The 18,842-nt window shown below is 39.8% G+C and overlaps 1 protein-coding gene across 1 annotated transcript in view; it reads right to left on the reverse strand.

The window, feature by feature from the left end:
• Positions 1–189: 189 nt before the first annotated feature.
• The window catches only part of NCBP3 (nuclear cap binding subunit 3), a 37,402-nt gene continuing 18,749 nt past the window's right edge, over positions 190–18,842 (reverse strand). Inside the window, exons 7-14 of the mRNA XM_059380819.1 lie at positions 18,528–18,636; positions 16,575–16,674; positions 16,177–16,280; positions 14,079–14,370; positions 12,242–12,396; positions 10,565–10,726; positions 9,560–9,722; positions 190–9,090 (exon numbers count right to left, since the gene is read on the reverse strand). Coding sequence (XP_059236802.1) covers positions 8,982–9,090; positions 9,560–9,722; positions 10,565–10,726; positions 12,242–12,396; positions 14,079–14,370; positions 16,177–16,280; positions 16,575–16,674; positions 18,528–18,636 — 1,194 coding nt within the window. The 3' untranslated portion in view covers positions 190–8,981. The remainder of the gene's footprint in view (positions 9,091–9,559; positions 9,723–10,564; positions 10,727–12,241; positions 12,397–14,078; positions 14,371–16,176; positions 16,281–16,574; positions 16,675–18,527; positions 18,637–18,842) is intronic.

Raw genomic sequence — 18,842 nt, forward strand, 5'->3', positions numbered from 1 at the left:
CCTGTGACCAAGTCTGTCATCCGTCACAGAAGGAAGTGTCCCCGCTTCCCAGATTGTTATGTGCAGTGCAGTGCTGTCCATCAGAACTATGATGACGTTCTAGATCTGCACTGTCCAATACGGTAATCACTAACCACATGTAGCTGCCGAGCCCTTTAAATGTTACCAATTCAACTGAGGAACTGAAGTTTAAATTTTATTTAATTTTAATGAATTCACATTCAAAAAGGCAGGAGATTCTGTGTCTCTCACACAAATGTCTGCATCCCCAGCATGCTGTAGTGTTAATGCAAGCGTTAAAGCAGACAAGGGCGTTGACTTAACGGTAAGATGAAAATCAATTTTATTTTGTTTCTCACCTTGAAAGTTTGCTTGGCCAGTCTTGTGGAGGTCACTGACACTTAAAACATACTTGCCTTGTCTGCTTTGGTCTGACAAAATACCCACAACTAATGTGAAAGTTCCCTGATGCTGTATGATTGCTTGAACAGAGATTACAATTCACTGTTTCTGACCCCGTCCGACAGCTGGAAACAAAGTTCCAGGTCTGATGATCTGCCTGCCAGATCACAAAGAAGACGATCCAAATTGGCTTCCAGGGGCACCTGGGTGGCTCAGTGGGTTGGGCCGCTGCCTTCGGCTCAGGTCATGATCTCAGGGTCCTGGGATCGAGTCCCGCATCGGGCTCTCTGCTCAGCAGGGAGCCTGCTTCCCTCTCTCCCTCTCTCTTCCTGCCTCTCTGTCTACTGTGATCTCTCTCTGTCAAATAAATAAACAAAATCTTTAAAAAAAAAAAAAATTGGCTTCCAAATTGTCGTGGTCCAGACCTCTGGCCTGTTTTCCTAACACTCCAAGGCTCAGTGAATTTCTCCCTATCCCACACTTGTTTGGAGTGCCAGGGGCACTCTGCAGAGCCAGGACAGGCTCCTCTCCCCATCACTGGCCCAGAGGCGTTGGGAGAGTAGCCCCAGGCCACAGAGCAGATCAGCAGGAGGGACACGTTAGAACCCAGGACTGCAGATGCTCAAGATTTCTGAAAGCAGGACTTCCTGTCTGTAGTATGAACTTCAGGGCACCTCAGGAGGCCAAGCCAAGCTGATGACTGGAGGATGGACAGGATGCAGGGCCATTTCTGCATCTTTGGGGATGTCTAGAATGTAGACCCATCCTGCATTCCTCAAAAATGTGTTTACCCATGTCAGCATGGCACAACCCTAATCATGAGCACACACAGGTCCTTTGAGCCTATCAGAGATTAACTACTGTCCCCACAAATCCAAACCTAAGATTCACAAGGAAAGAGCCAGACTGTGTTCTACAATGCTTCTGTTTGGCACCTCATACAGGTTTTAGACAAATGGTAAGGGACCAACTTGAGGGATATTCTACAACATAACTGGGCTGAACTCTTCAAAAACATCAGTATTCTAAGACAAAGATTAAGGAATTGTTCCAGGTTAAAGAAGACTAAGGAAAGGAAACAAAATGCAGTGTGATCCTGGACTGGATCATAGACCAGGGGAAAAAAAAGCTTTCAAAAACATTATTGAACATTATTGGGATAGCTGACAAAAATGAAACATGTATCTAAAGATTAGATACTACTGTACTAATTAGATAAAATTATACATTTCTTGAATTTGATAATTATGTCATTGTCATATGAGAAACTGTCCTTATTTCCTAAGAAATTCAGGAAATGTACACTAAAATATTCAGGGGTAAATGGACAGGTGTATGGAAGTCACTCTCAAATAGGTCATGCTTCAGAGGTGATGCGGGGACAGAAGGCAGGAGGGAAAGAATGAATGGCAAAATGTACTTTGTCCTACCCTTGAAACTTTTCTGTAATTTTGAAATTATTTCAAAACTGTCTTAAAAGTTATAGGATGGAGAAGACCTGTTCAGCAAGAGGTAAAAGTACTAACTGCTCCCTGTCTTGAGAGTGAGTCAAAAGCTCTGACATCTGGACTCACCAGCGGATACGGGGCAGTTCCCCTCGTCTTGCCTCATCGCCTCTGGACACAGAAGATGTTCTAACTACCCACTAGCCTTCTGAGTCCTGAGAAGCTGGGCAGAGGAAATTTGGAAGAGTGAGGACTTACTGAGACGGAACTGCTGGCAAAGGGCACCTGGGGGAAGTCTGAGGAACAGTAAGAATCACTGCCATTGACTGAGCACTAAGGAGGGAATGCCAGATTCAGTGCCAAGGGCCTTCCATGCAAAATACTCATCTCATCCTAACAGCCAACCTACTTGGTTATCCTGATTTCCCAGATGAGGATACTCGACTGGAGAGGTTAAGTAACTTGCCTAAGGCCATATGGCTAATAAGTGGCAGAGTTGGGACTTAAGACTTAAGCACAAAAAGTCCCACTTCAGTGCTTTCCTCCAGTATCAGGATTCTGAACTACTACAACCCTCCTACCCTCATACCCATGGGTCTAAATTCCTCCCAGTTCATGAGCTTTTAAAAAGCAGAGACCTCATTTCACAAACATATACTGGGATTTTTGCATTACTGGGTGTCATGAACTCAATTGTGTGCCCCACTGCCAAATTCATATGTTGAAGCCATAAAGCCCTGACTTGAGTTTATTTGGAGATAAGGTCTAAAGGCCTTAAGGGAGATAATTTAAGGTCATAAATATATGGCCCTAAAAGGCTTAGCAGTCTTAGAAAAGGAAAAGAGATCTTTCTCTCCATGAGCATGTACCAAGGAAAGGCCATGTGAGGGCACTATGAGAAGATGGCCGTCTGCAAGCCAGGAAGAGAGCCCTCATTAGGCCTTTCAGACTCTAGACTGTGAGAGAAAATAAATTTCTGTTGTTTAAGCCAGTCTATGGTATTTTGTTATGGCAGCCTAAACGAATACAATGGACTACCTCCTAAAAAGCCTCCCAAATAAAACACTTGGGTCTCTGTGTGTGTGTGTGTTTCTTGGGGAAGGTGGGCTTAGTGGGGAAGAAGCAAGGGAGAGAATCCTCTTACTCTTCTGTAACTGAGGGGCTGGTTTATGGACTAAGGGTCCAAGGGCTTAGGCCTCTTGCTTGCCCAACTTCCTTCTTATTCAACTTGGGCTTCTAATGGTCTTTACAAAAGTAGAGCAAAGATCCTAGAACTCACATTAGCAATAGAAAGAAATCTGGAGACCATCCCAGCTGAGCCCTTCATCTGACAGACAGGGAAACTGAGGTCCAAAGAGGCGAAGGGACTTATTCAGTCTTCTCCAGTTTGTGTGCGTGAAAAAATGAGTCCCCAGGGCTTCAGGCCCAGTCTGACACTATTCTATCTGACCATCCTCCAAAGACACTCTACCTGAGCTAAAAGAGCAACCTCCTGATCACAGGCTTCCTGAGTATTCCTTGCCAATGATAAGAGGGGATGCACCACATGATTAAACACACAAAAAGCCAGGAAGGGATAGGAAGGTCATGTCTCCTCTCCTGCCAACGGTGTGGGCCTCTTGCCTCCACTAACCTACATTAGTCAGTGGTGAGGGTGACAGGCAATTTGTGAAACACAAAGTTTCACCTACTAAAGAATCTGGTCACGCAAAGAAGGCCTCCAAACTGCTGAAGTAAAAACAGGTAAGAATCCTAGGGCAGGGAATTGACTTTGGCAAGCTAATACCACCCACACTCTAGAGTTTTATTTATGGCACAGAAAGTCCCACTTCAGTGCTTCATAATCTGAAATAGGCTTTTGAGCCAGCATTTCTCTAACTTATCCCAGGAATATCAAAATGCTGTGAAATGCTCATAGAATTTCATTTGAAAAAATGCTACCATATTTTTTCTTCTAAGATTTATTTTATAAACATGTAAGAAAAGTTCTGGATTTTCATTGGTCAGACTACGCAATAACAATCTGCCTTGAAGCCAAATGTGATATTCTCAAAATTATCAAAAACATTCTGTCCTTTTAGTTCTTAAAGAAAAAAAAAGGCATTAACTTCTCATTTGCTTCCTTGTTATATAAAGTTTAAAAGCAAGTACTCGTAACCAAATTTATTTGTACAGCAATTAATTACTCTGTGAAGCCATGATTTGCTGTTAATGTTAATCCAAACGGGCTATTAGCATTTCAGCGTAACTTTAAGAATGCTCTGAGTGAGAGGTGGACTATTACTGGAGGCCAAAGAGCTGCTGCCTGAACAAGTTGTTTCTCTTTGCCTTCTTTGGACTGCCACCACTTTCCTCTCCAATAGGAACCAAAGCTAAGAACTGACTCAGTAATTCCTCCTTGGGGTCTCTCATCCAGCTGCCAGCTTCCCTTCCTTCTCTCCTGGGGCAGATGAATGCTTTCCAAAAAAATACTCTACATGATGCTCTTGCAAATTCTTTACACAGCAGGTAAACTTCAGCTCAGATGTAGCCAGAATACCAAAATTTGAAATTTATGGAGGTCTAATTAATGCCATTTTTTTCTTACACAAATACAGTTTATGCACTTCTAAATAATATTCATCTTTTTCAATCTGGTAGTGCCAGCTAGAATTCGACTAGCCTGCAAAGGAGTCAGAGCTGGGTTGTTACCATAATTCACTCATTTACCAAACACTTTTTAAGTACTACTTACTCTGGACTGGTATGGTGGGAGGATACAGAGATAACAACATGAAGACACCGGCTCGTTAGGAGCTCACAGGCTAAAAGGGAAAATAAAACATGAACATCAAGTATCGTGTGTACAAGGCAGAAAACAAGGACTAGCCTGTAAGAGGACCCAAATGCCTCAGAGACTGAAGCTGTTCCTGCAGTTGGGGGATTTATACAGTCACCGCATGTTTACAGATAACCTGCCAGGTTTCTCTAAGACTAGAGAAACCCTCATGATCAAACCAGACCTGGTCCCTGCTCTCATGGAGCTTACAATCTAGCAAAAAAGACAAAGTAGGAATAGGACATTACAATTCAGTGTATAGGTGTGCTGGCTTTGGGAGGCAGTTACAGAGATTTGGCATCATACACACATTTCACTTAGGCAAACACAATGGTATATTTTCCTGAAAAAAGTTGAAAAAAACAACAAACAAACAAGGAAAAAGCAAAGTAATTTTAAGTCATTTGGGCCATTTCACCTCCATTCACCTAAAGATAAGCTTATGCCCCGCCACACCTGTGGCTTGTTACAGTTCCCAAGAGCCTCTTCAAAAGTGAGTTGCTTGCCTGAGTGAGTTTAACACCTAAAAATAAGTGGATTTTTTTTTTCTTTTTTACAAAATATGGCCTTTATTGTAGGCCAACCACTTCACCTGTAACTCAACCAAAGAAGGTATGATCCCACACAGGCAGGAACCCATGATGCTGGTTTTCAACATGGCACCTTCCCCAGGATTTCCAAGTGGAATTTTGATTACACTCCATTTTTATCTTAGGTGTGACTCTATAGCCCAACCCTGAAATGAGCAGAGTCTCATTCATGGCAGTACTGTGGGATACATAGCAGGGGCCCATAACCTGGCTCTGGAAGTTGGAGGCAGCCACCCGGAGGGGACTTTAATTCCTTGAGGATGAGGGAAAAAAGAAGGCAAAGCTTAAGCAGAAGGGAGAAAGAGCCAGGGGAGTGTGTCACTGCTAGGGGAGAAAAGCACTGAGCAGATTTTGAAAGACTGGTGAGATCAAGATGGGTCCAAGGAACTAGAAGGCACAGGGCAGGGGAGGCGGGGAGAACTGGCCAAAGATACCAAAAGCTAAATTCTGACAACTCTTGTGAGCTATCATTGGAGTTTGGCATTTATTCCAAGGACAATAGTAAAGGTTTTACGCAGAAAAGTAACAGAATAACTTTAAGAAAGTTCATTCTGAAGCTCAAGAAAAGATGCCCAACATCATTAGACATCAGGGAAATGCAAATCAAAATCACAATGAGATACCAATTCGCGCTGTGAAATAACAAGGGTTGTCAAGGATTGTGTATAAACTAGAGCCCTCATACACTAATGGGGAAAATGGAAAAGGATGCAGCCATTTGGGAGAATAGTCTGGCAGTTCTTCAGAGGGTTAAGACAGACTGTATGACCCAGCAATTCCACCCTAGTTATATAACCCAAGAGTAATGAAAACATAACCACACAAATACTTGTACATAAATGTTCCATAGCAGCATCATTCACATCAGCCATAAGTGGAAACAACCCAAATGTCCATCAACTGAGGAATGAATAAAATGTACTGTATTCATACAATGGAATATTATTTTAACAAAAAGAAGTACTAATATAGGCTACAACACAGACGATCCTCAAAAATATGTTTAGTGAAAGAAACCAATCACAAACGCCACAAAGTGTATGATTCCATTTACATGAGCGTTCAGAATAGGCAAATCCATAGAAACCAAAAGCAGAGGTTGCCAGGAGGGGAGAGGAACTAGGGAATGATTGCTAATGGATATAGGGTTTGGTTTTGGTGATGAAAATGTTCTAAAACTGACTATGGTGATGGCTGCACAACTCGAATACACTAAAAGCCACTGAAGTGTATACTTCATTTTTTTTTCCTAAAACTTTTTAAGTAATCTCTACACCCAACGTGGGGCTTGAACTCAAAGATCAAGAGTCGCATGCTCCTTCAACTGAGATAGCCAAGTGACCTTGAAGTGTATACTTTAAAGGAGTGAAGGGGTATGCTATGTAAATAATAGCTGTCAAGCTGCAAACAACAAAAGTTCATCCCAGCTGTAGTACACAGAACAGAGATGGAGGGATGCGGTATGGGGAAGAGATCAGGGAGGAGGCTGTCACAGGCATAAAGTGGGAGAAGACAGTGATTTGAACTAAAGAGAAGGGTTCATGGGACCAGACAAAGGGGCCAGAGGAGGGCTTGTCACAAGCTCCACAAGTTCTCCTGGGTAGCTGGCGTCTCTCCCAAGAGGGAAAGTAGGAAACAGAAATGAGGTATCTGAAATTACTATGAAGCAGCACAAATGTATTTGCAATCTCATATGCATAAAGACTAAGAAGAATATAGAAAAGTGTGTAGCCCTGAAGCCCACATACGTAAGGAGCACCCAGGCACAACGAGCTGCCACCAAGGGACCATCCTGACAGTCCACCCTCACTTCCAAACTCCAAAGGAAGGGCCTGGGCATTCAGAGCATGTGTAAGATGTTGCAAGATCTGAGTGCCTGAGTGGGGGCCAGAGAGCGAGAGAGGAGGTGGCCAACAATAACTTGGGGAAGTAAAATCTTCTAAGATACTTTTCTGGGGTTCTGTATATTTGTAAGAATTGCAAGGCTGCCTAAGCAGGCATTTTTCTTGGTTAGATCAAAGGCCCAGTTTTGACTATACACCACCACCTTTCCAGAAAGCACTCTCTGATCTCTAGCAGGAGACTGGAAAGGGCTAGTAGACCATGGGGTAGATGGGTCCGAACTACTGGTGGAAAAGGTCATGACTGGCAAACACAGAAGAAGGGCTTTTTTAAAATACTGCTGAGACCACATCAGTTAGGACCCTGACCACAAGGATATCTCTGTCCCACTAGAAGACCCAGAGACTGTAATGGAAATGGGATAGGGATGAATCCCTGCCCAAAACCTCATGCATGCCTTTCTTGACCCTCCCCACACATGCAAAAGAAACCAGTGCTGGCCAGCCCACCACAACCATTGCTTCAGGAAGAGTAAAACACCACTGAGATGCACCAACAAAGTCAGAAGCTCTGGTACCAGTCCATTCATTTGCCAGATGGGACAGATGGAACAGAAACCAGGGGTTGGCATCCAGGTCTCTGACTCTCAGGTCCTTGTTCTTACTCTACCAAGTCCCCAAACCTTGCCCATCTCAAGAATCTGGCTCTCGGCTGTATGCTCCACAGAACAAAAAAGGGAGGAACCTCAGAAACATTAGGTTTCAACTGGCAGAAAACCATCTCTCTCCAAGAATCCACTCCAGAAATGGAAATGTACCATATTTAGAGCCTCTAATCTTTCCAAAGGGAGTGAAAAACAGGTTAACCAACAAAACATGGTACAGTACAGTTGCTGCAGCTCTCAAGTCCTGCAGCCCTTTCCTTCCTTTATTAGCAGCAGTGTTCTGCATTTAATCACACCACACTGTAATCAACTCTCAATGCCACAAGCAAAGATCTTAGAATCCAGGACTATACCAGGTACTGAAACACTCCAGACAGGTGAGGAGCTGTGATATCACAACGGGACAAGGGCTTACTCTCTAATTCTTAAGTTCTAGTGAACTGAAGTGAAACACTATTTTTAAGCCTGTAGAAGAATACAAACATTAAATACTTCAAAATAAAGATCAAATAGGAAGACAAAATAATCTACTGCCTTTAAAATAATCTGAAAGGAGTTTAGAAGTAAATGAGAAATAAACTAAAATTTCTGTAACTATTATCTTATTTGGCAGTTTTAAAGATATCTTCAGGTGCTAGAACTTGGAAATACAAAGAATAAATACTAATGTATCACTTCTGAAGTGATAATAAACAACAGGACCCCATCTCAGATGGATGGATTTTTTTCCTACAGTGGCCAAAAAGCAAGCTGAACACTATATACAACAGACAGACTATACAATTAGGATCATTTAAAAATAATGAGACTCCTCTCCTTGCCGTCTTCCAAAGTATATAATATATATTTAACAGCACACATAAGACACCACTTGAGCTTCCCTTGTAGCCAACAGGAAGTATTTTCACATATAAAAATTAAAAATTTAAACTTTTAAATCATTAATATTTTTAAACATAATACAGACTTAAAAATTGTTCAACATTAACCCATGACCCCACCCCTAGCACAAAAATCCACCCCAAATCCAGAAGTCACAGTTTTTTGTTCCTAAAAATCCCACAGCACTGAACTTGATCTTCACTTTAAGCTGATTGCTAAGAGGCCCGTAACAGAAATCCCCAGGGAGGAACGGAAGCACGATCGATGCTGCATCTCTTATCTACCTGGGCGGCACTGGTGCACCTCTGAGGTCAGGTCCATGAGATTCGGCCCTCACACTAGGGTCCCGGAAGGGTGAGCTGGCAGCTTCCCTCATCTTCCCCCTCGAAGGCTGTCCAATAAGCACCTGGGAATTGACTTTTCTTGGGAAAAGGGTGCTGGTAACAGCTGTCAGGGCCAAGGCAATAGTGAGAAGTTCAGTTCTCTGCTCTTTGGATGAACTGTGTAAAACATTTCTTTAAAAGACACAATGTTAAAAATATTAAGAAAAAGGTCTACAAAATCTGGAGGGCTGCCTTCTCCTCAAAGGGTAAAGCTTGTGGGGTAGTGGGGAAAGAACTGAGGGCCCAGAACTCTTACTCTGCAGCAAAAGATAGATGCCCTTCAAAATATGTCACATTCTTAACATGTCTTGCTGAAGCAGCAAGAGCTGAGGGTGACTGTGTAGGAGCAGGAGGGGCGCCAACTCCTGTGGGGAGGTGGGGGGGGAAAGGTTCCTACTGTGCACCCCACCCTGCATGAGAATGTCAGATTTTAGGGCAGCTGCCATTAGCCCCAAGGGTATCAGGACTCTGCCTCTGAACCAGAGCTGCTTTCCCGACTAACTTCAATCTGGAGAGATGGTAAGTTATCTAACCGGCTCTTCTTTTGGCGAGACTGTTCTTTCTCCTTTATCAGAGCCCCCCATGCCCTTTGCAGCTCAGAGTCATCTTCCTCAGTGCCTGGCGCCCTGTGATCCACCTTCTTTGCGTTCTTTTCTTTGGTCTTGGGTGCAGATCCTAAGCGCGTCCATAAACTACCTGTTTGGGTGAGAAGGCATTTCAGTTTTGGTGGTCGATCAATGCTGAGAAGCAGGGTAATACTGAGGAAGAAGGGGCACTGCCCTTCTTGAGAGGGGTCTATGGTTCTTGTAACCTCTGTGCAGCATTAGGAAGATAATCTCATTTCCCTGGCTATCATCCCTGCCTGTGAACTGAGGAATCTGGACCCAGCTGGGGTCTTGCAGCTAGGGGATGTGTGCCTCCCATGTATAACAGAAACACCTGGGAAGCTGCTTATGCTACACCTGCCCCTCCCTGGTGAGACTCACCATACTCTGTAGAGCTTCATTCTGCCAGGAGTGGGCCATTCCCAGATCATTACCAGCTATAAAATCTGCAAACTGATAGGCCTGCTATACTGTACACTTTCAAAGATCTGGCCCACTATCCCACTATACTTTTTAAAATACACTTTATTAATATCTAACAATAGAGAAATATGTGTTTAAGATTTCATAACATACTACACTATAAAGGCAATTAAACATTTTATTTATAAAGAATTTAACAATGTGAAAAATGATCACATTAAAATCCTGTATGAGCAAAGCAGAGTATGTATATTGACAAAGATGTGAATAGAGACTTAAGCCTAAAAAGTATCTGCACTAAACAGAAAGAACAAAGGTGGGGTTTTTTTCCCCTATTTTCTAAATTTTTCATACCTTTATTATTACAATTATGACAACGACTATAATGGAAGAGGAAAAGTCATTTATTTTTGACATATGCTATTTCCTGCCTTTGACCAACAAAGTATTTCTATGCTATAGTCTGCTCTTACCCAATTCCTATTTCACTCAGTTTTAAGTGTTACCAACCTGATTTCTTCTCCCGTGTATCAGAGTAGAGGCCTTTAACGTCTTGTCTGGGAACACCCAGCCTACTATGTACATCAGAAAAAGGCTCTCTCCGAAAGACTGGATTACTACTAAAAGCCTTTTCTGGAGAATACGGTCTTTTTCCTAATCGCTGGCGTATATCTAGAAAAAGAAAAAGAAGTATTACTGTGACCAAACATGAGCATTGCTAATGATACTGTCAACCTGAGATTCCCTAGAGGACCTGGTGCCAATCTCCCCAAATGATGACAAAGAGCCTTACAAAATCAAACTTCTAAAATCCTTCTCTCTAAATAATCAGTCTGGATTCCCCTAGGAAAGGTCAGATATAGGGGCTTTCAGTGGAAAAGAACTGCTCCAGAAAGGAACTTCTGAAAGAAAATCAGCTGTTTTTGTTTTTTGTGCAAGCTTTTTGTTTTTTAAATAGGACCAGCATACCAAAGAATTTACAAACATTTCAGCTAACAAACATTACTGTAAGTAATAAATAATAAATAATAATAATATAATAATAATAAATAAAATAAAAATAATAAATATAAATAATAATAAAATATAATAAATAATAATAAATAATAAACCTTTCAACATATAAGGAATTCTTCATAAACTTACTATATTTAACAGTAAATGTAATGAGATTGACAAAAACCAAAGATCAAGGGAAGATATGTCAAATCAAATTTGCTTTTCCTCCCTCCAATCCCTCCAGAAACCTGTCCTCTTGAGTTCCCTCTAACAATGACAGCATGTAAACAACATGTGTATTAGCAAGTCACTGTACTGGGGCTTTCATCCATCTTGTTTATCGTCTCAGAGAGCAGCATCCCCAACTTTCTGGTTTCTCAGGCCTGAGCCTTTTGGCTTCTTTCCCTTTGCTCCCACACTTCCTAGTGCCAAGTCTTCTTCCTTCGCAAGGTTTGATGTTCTCATCCATTCCACCTCCACTCTCCCTGATCTAATTCAGGCCCGTGTTACTTATTTGACTTTCTACCCTACCCCATCCTGCCACAAATTATCTTTATAAAATAGATATAAGATCAGGTTACTTCCCACCTCAAAAAAACAGGTTTGCTAACAGAGATCCCACTCCCTCCATCAGCCTTGCTCTAAAGCCACTTTCTTTAAGAAGCCTTCCACAATTCCCCCCATAGATCTAACTCCTCTCTGTTCTCCCATGGCCCACAGCATCAGAGCACTTACTCCACTCTGTTTTGCAATGGAATTACCTGAATGCGCGCACTTGCCTTTCTCCATCTAAGTTCTATGATGACTTTGCATCCCCTCCAAAGATTCTAACACTCCCAGCATCTAACCCAGGGTCCAGCACATAGCAGGCATGGCCAAGTACCCACTTTGCACTTGTATACCATCTAGTTCAAATTCTTGACCAACAACTCAACTTAATTTCTATCATCTTTATGTATAAAGTATATCAACGACATACAGAATAAAATAACTGGGACAAAAATATTGAAAGCTAATACTGCAAAAGTATGATTATTTTTCATGTCCTAAAGTTCCAATACCTAATGCAAAATTTAGAAGTGATGAACTAGGACAACCAAATCAGTTCATTACTGGCAATGTTTTATCCAAGGACCTATCTCTGTCCTGATTTGCTTTCTGGAGCTCAGAAACACAACTGAACAATACCTGACTTAGTACTGCTGCCTGGTGGTCGTGGACGTGTGTGCTGACGTTTTTCATCTAACAGATGTCGGACATCTACAAACTTCTCAGTTGGTAATTTGTTACCAATTCGGTTTTTGATATTGCTTGTGGATATAGTATCTGCCCTCATGGAGTTCCTTTAAAAAAGAAAAAAAAGTTCAATTAACCACCTTCAACTATGGGGTAATGACTATGCAATAATCTCATATACTTTGGAGAAAATAATTTAAGAAGCCCAATTTAATATAGCCAATATTCACTCACAAATACAATATACCAATAATTATTTATTTATAATAACATATGATCAGCCTGCTATAAAGAGATCAATCAGGGCAAGTAGGTTTCTGAGTTTTCCAGGGCAGTTTCCACAAACAGTACCTGTAAACTATCAAAGAATGTGTAATTGTGAATCTCAGTCCCCTCCCTTATAGGACAAATGTCAAGTAAGGCCTGCAAAGGGCTCACAGATCTCTGTTCACCCAGGCTGTGATTTTGCTGTAGTCAAGATCAAGAGTCTACAGTAAAGGGCAGACTTCTCTGTCAAAGACATCTGCTACCATGCTAGGCACCAGCATTATTCTGGCAGCATTCAACACTGGAAAGTTCTCTGAAAACTAAAAATAAGGATATGAACAAAGCCATACAAAAGAATTAGACTGAATTGTTTTTCCCTTCCCCAAATACACTACCAAGAACACTCAGAGAACCCCTAGACCCCAACACTTTGAGTTGTGCATATGCTATCTGCCCTCAGGAATCTGCTCATCCCTACTAGTCATCAAAGAAATACACATTAAAATACCTATTTTTTGGTCCACAAAATTAACAAAAATTAGAAAGACTGGTTAAGACTGGTGAGCAATAGGTAATAGGTAATAAAGTGAGTAAAACCTATTTGGAAGGAGATTTAGCAAAACCAATTTTTTTTTCAAGATTTATTATTTTGGAGAGTGAAAGAGACCACGCACATGCGAGAATAGGGATGGCTGGGGAAGGATAGAGGGGAAAGGAGAGTCTTAAGCAGACTCCATGCTGAGTCCAATGTGGGGTTCAATCTCACAATCCTAAGATCATGACCTGAGCTGAAACCAAGAGCTGGATACTAAACCAACTGTGCCACACATGCACTCCTAGCAACATCACATTTTAAAACATTTATGTAGTTTTGTACAATAACTGGGATTCAAGAAATTTAGTTAGTGCAACAGTAAAAAAATAGAAACCTAAATGTCTTTCAATAAGGAACGGGTTAAATAAATCACGATACTTTCAAACAATGTACTATATCTGGGTGAAAAAATAGCAGAAATCTTCAATATATTAAACAGAAAGAGCACACTGCAAAACCATATACATACAACTTCATTTTTGTAGAACTATATAATTTCTCCATGCTTTACGTATAGGCATAAAATTAGCAGGAAAGTTATTAATTCACTTGCTAAGTTGTTATTTTTGGAAAGATGACATTATGGGTGTTTTTCACTTTCTATTACTATCTCATTTTTTATAACAAGGACTACTTCTGGTATATTTACAAGAAAAACTGGATGCTTTTATTCAAATTCTTCAAGGGACTGATAAGAAAACAGATAAAAGCGATTACGGAATGAAGAGGAGTTAAGAGAAAGCTATGAATTAGTATTTATTTATTTATTTATCTATTTATTTATTTTTTTTTTTAAGATTTTATTTATTTGACAGACAGAGATCACAAGTAGACGGAGTGGCAGGCAGAGAGAGAGAGAGAGGCGCCCCTATGAATTAGTATTTAAAATTAAAAGCTAGCATTGCTAAAGAGAAAAAATATTTTTACCTAATATTTTTCAACTGAGATTCCACTTCGTCAGCATACATGGTCATTTTCATGCTTTTCTTTGGTGAAGGAGTGGAAATCATTTTCAGTTCTAGATCATAGTCCATTTCATCGGAGTCTGAACTGCTGGCACTGGACTGCCTAGATGTGCTCCGTTCCCGGGTCTGCTTGAGAGCTGGGAGCTCCTCATGGTACTCCACCACCACCCTGTCATCTGCATCCATGTCCTGGTCCTCCTCTTCTTCCTCCTCTTCTTCCTCTTCAATGGGTTCCTCTGGAACATTTACTAGTCCTAAGAAATTTAACCAAAAAACATTAGGAAAAGCACTAAAACTAACAAATCTGATTTTCTATTCTACATTGGTGATCTTTCAAAAGGTGGGGTTCCCATGCCCAAGATCTTACTGGAGCATTATCTATGTAAGGGCCCATCTAGTTGCCACTCTGATACCTACAACAGAAGAACGGCTAGGTAAAGTATGATCCAGTAACCTGATGGAATATTATAAAGTAATCTAAAGTACAGTCGATTGTCATTATTCATGAATTCTGTATTCCCCCAAATTTATTTGTAACTCTATACCAACACCTGTAGTGTTGTTTTCTTGTCATTTGTGAACATGTGCATAGTGGCACAAAACTGAATCATTAGATGTGCATATTCCCAGCTGAGGTCAAACGAGGCAACACTCTGCTTTCTTGTTTCAGCTCTCATACTGTAAACAAGTGCTCTTTTTGCAGTTTCTTAAGTGCCATGCTTTTCATATTTTTGTGGCTTTGTTGATTTCATTTAAAAATTTTTAAAAATGTCCTCTAAGTGTACTGCCAAAGCTGTCTAGAGTTCCTAAGCCCAAGAAGGCTGTGATGTGCCTTATAGAATAAACATGTGTTAAATAAGCTTTGTTCAAGCATGAGATACAGTGCTGTTGGCTGTGAGTCCAATGTTAATGAATCAACAATATGCATTAACTAAGATGTCTTTAAACAGAAACACAATCCAAGAAGGTTATATATTGATCAGTTGATGAAAATGGTGACCAGAGTCTCTGAACGGTTTAGTATTCACTATATCAATGATCATAATAACTTTATAGAACATAACCACTATGAGTAATGAAAATCAATTGTAACTTTAAAGTTCATGGAAAAATGCTTTTAAGTGGGAGAAGACTATAAAATATGTTAACAATTATATTTATTATGAAAAGAGAAAAGTAAGAAAAATGTAAAATGAAATCAGTTGTTTATGTTAGAGTGCCAGAATTAGGGGCAATTTGCTTTTTAACTTAATACAAGATAATGATTATATGATAAGATAAAGATTATATGATAAGAATATCTTAGAGTAACTGAAATTATGTAACTGTGTAACAGAAAAGTATGTGCATTTTTAAAGATGCAGATTTCAAATATACAACTTTGGATATATGCATTAAATAAAAATGATGGACTTCACCTGTCCCTGTTACAATGATAAACACGTATACATGTTATCCCATGTTTGTATGCTGACTTAGCAGGTCTACAAAGCATGTAGAAAATTCTACAGATTAGATTAAAAATAGAAACAAATCTTTATAAAAACACAATGAAAATGCTTCTTACATAAGCACCAAAAGAAAGAAAGAAAGAAAGGAACGACAGAACAAACAAAATGAAACCCAAGTCATGATACTTAACAGAGGCATTCGTGTGCACAAGCCAATAAGCATAAAACATTAGACACAGCAGCCTATTTTTATCATCAGACAAAGAAATAATAAAATCAAGTCATCTGATAAAATAACAAAAAATTTTCATGCAGCTTTTGATATTAATAGTAGAAAAATTAGATTCCTACAGAAAATTTTATTTCAATTTTTCCTATGTCACATTTGGCCTTTTTTGTTAGAACAGCTTTTATTAAATCATTTGACCTCTTTTGTATGGGCAATTTAAAATTAATTGTGACTTGACTTACTTTCCTATATGTTGGCAGAGGGTGAGGGCAAGGAAGAGAGGATGATAAAGTTTGGAACCTTAAAAGACTGTATTAAGAATAAGAATATGATTTCGGGAGCCAAACATGTGTCTACCCAAGAGCTGAGCAGGCAACTACCGGAATGTCGGTGTTTATAGGATGTCAAGCCAACGTCATCCCCAATCAGGGCTCTCTTCTTGATCACATCCCGCTGAATGCGACGGGAATGATATCTTCGCTTCCTGCAACATTCCAAAATAAGCACATCGTCAAAAACCAACAGGAAGGACTTTGAAATCCACTAATTAAGTTCAACTATACACTGATGAAATGTTAGGTACTGAAACAGAGACATTCTATGTGAAACTAGAACTCAGCCTTTCATACCATTTACCCCAGAGTTAAGAATCTTGAACTCTTTCTTCTGGTCTTCCTTTGAGTGCACACATGGTGTTGACATTCCACTGCAGAATACCAACTGAGGGATTAAGAAAAGCTTAAGTACTACTTAAACTATTGTAAAGTTTTAGACTTACCAAGAATTACTAAGAATTCCTTTCATGCCTCCGTAATTTGGATTCCCATATTTCATATAATACTGACTTCTTCTGGCTGCTCCAAGTTCCTTTTTGTCATCTAAAAATTAATTACGACAGTTACCTAGGATTTCCCACTGGTATGAAGACAATGTTGAATGGTTTAAAAATATGTTTTCCATAGCGGAGGTCAGATCAGCACAATCTGCCAACAAAAGGGAAAGATATGCTACAAATATTCACTCTCAGTGCCTAAAAAGCAGTGCAGTATAGAGCAGGTGAAGCAAAATAGAGATGAATGAAGTTAAGCTGCTGTTAAGGAGCTGAATGACCTCATAGAGAAAATATTATTAACAACAACAATAATGCAACATACAAGGTTTCAGGAAGCTTAGGAGAGCTTCAGTCACTACAGCTGTTGAAGAATGAAAAGGGCTTTCTAGAGGAGGTAGCATTTTTCCTGCTTCCCTGAAAGATGACATTTGTTTCTGAATGACAACACTCCAATAACAAAAAATCAGTATTAAAGAAACAGATTATACATAACTCCATATATCTCATAAAACATTTTTTCCAATCTATCATGATGTTTCGTAAAATGGCTTAAAGAAAACAGCATTGCACCATTTATCTAGAATGTATCACTTTCATCAAGTTAAAATGCCAGTTAATAGAAAGAAAAGGTGGTCACTGATCATACACATTTTTGTTGAGGCACTCACTGATTACAGAAGATGAATACCAAGGCACACTTATCCAGGGCTATAAGTAAACAGTGGCACAAGCCAGTATGTGCACCCTTTAAAAGACATGCCCACCAGCTGCTTGGGAGAAATGGCTGATTCCAGATTTGGGACAGGGATAGTACATGTTGATATGGAAAAACAAGATGTTTTACTGTGCCATAAAGTATGGAAGTGTACAAAGAATCATGAAGGCATGTCAAAATAATACAGCTTGAAGGGGCTCCACTGGCCAAATCCAAGAAGATTTGTAAATTGAAACAAAGACATGAATGAATAACCCACTGAATAAAATAAGACTCATGAACCTAAACTGATACAGTTAAGTAAATAAGTAAATAAATGGGTAAAAAGAAAAAATTTTTCCTTAAGCACAATGCCAACTAATAAAGAAGTGTAGAGTTAAAAAGTCATCAATGGATGCTGAGTGGAAGTATGATGAACCAAAGTCTATGTATATGATTTCAAAGTACCTCCTGCCAATTTTTGTATTACAAACAGAAAACAGGAGAAACCTGGATATCATTACCTTAACTGAGAAAAGCTAAAATCTCCAAACACGGGACAAGTAAATATCACGTGTCTCCTGACAGGATGTACTGCAAATGACACAACAGCACTTCTGTGATACTCTTGCCTAATATGCACAGTCTGATTCAATTAGGAGGAGATAGTAAAAAAACAAACTCAGGGACAGTCTATAAAATAACGAGCCTAGAATCTTTAAACATGTCTCAGTCAAGAAAAATAAACCAAGTGTATTCCATATTCAAATTTCGTATATATTTTAATGCACACCAGAATCATTGTGCACAGAGAGCCTAGGAGGCTTTTAGGTCCTTAGAGGATAAGGCTGAATGGCACTACTAGCAATGTCCAGGAGGATATTGCTGTGATGAATAAGAAAGTATAATTTTAAAATGTTTTCATAGTTCAGAAGATAAATTGGCTGAAAAGCACAGAGAACAAACTAGCTTTAAGAGAAAATAATTCAGCCAGAAATCACAAAAGTATACAAACAGCTAACATTCACCTTCAAAGTGTGAAATTCAATTCAGGTAGCAAGCCATCATTTCACAAACATAGAACATTACAGTTTGAAGGGATTTGAGATTACTTGACCTAACATCCTCTTCAAAAGAAAAGGATGTCACTCAAAAATACATGACTTAGAATAAAACTAAAAATTAATGCCAAATATCACATTTACCTTTTGTAGCAAATCTCATGAATAACCTATTTCCTTTAGCAAGTTTGTTGGCTGGACGAAGATCATTTCTTAGCAGAGACTCTTCTTCTACTTGAGACAATGTGTCCAACTTAAGAAAAAAGAGCATTTTCAATATAAACATTAAAGCTTCCTTCTTTTTTTTTTTTTAAGATTTTATTTATTTATTTGACAGATCACAAGTAGGCAGAGAGAGGCAGGCAGAGAGAGAGAGAGAGAGAGAGGAGGAAGCAGGCTCCCTGCTGAGCAGAGAGCCCGATGTGGGGCTCGATCCCAGGACCCTGGGATCATGACCTG

The sequence above is a fragment of the Mustela nigripes genome, chromosome 16 (genome assembly GCF_022355385.1).
Source record: "Mustela nigripes isolate SB6536 chromosome 16, MUSNIG.SB6536, whole genome shotgun sequence".
NCBI classification, from domain to species: Eukaryota; Metazoa; Chordata; class Mammalia; order Carnivora; family Mustelidae; genus Mustela; species Mustela nigripes.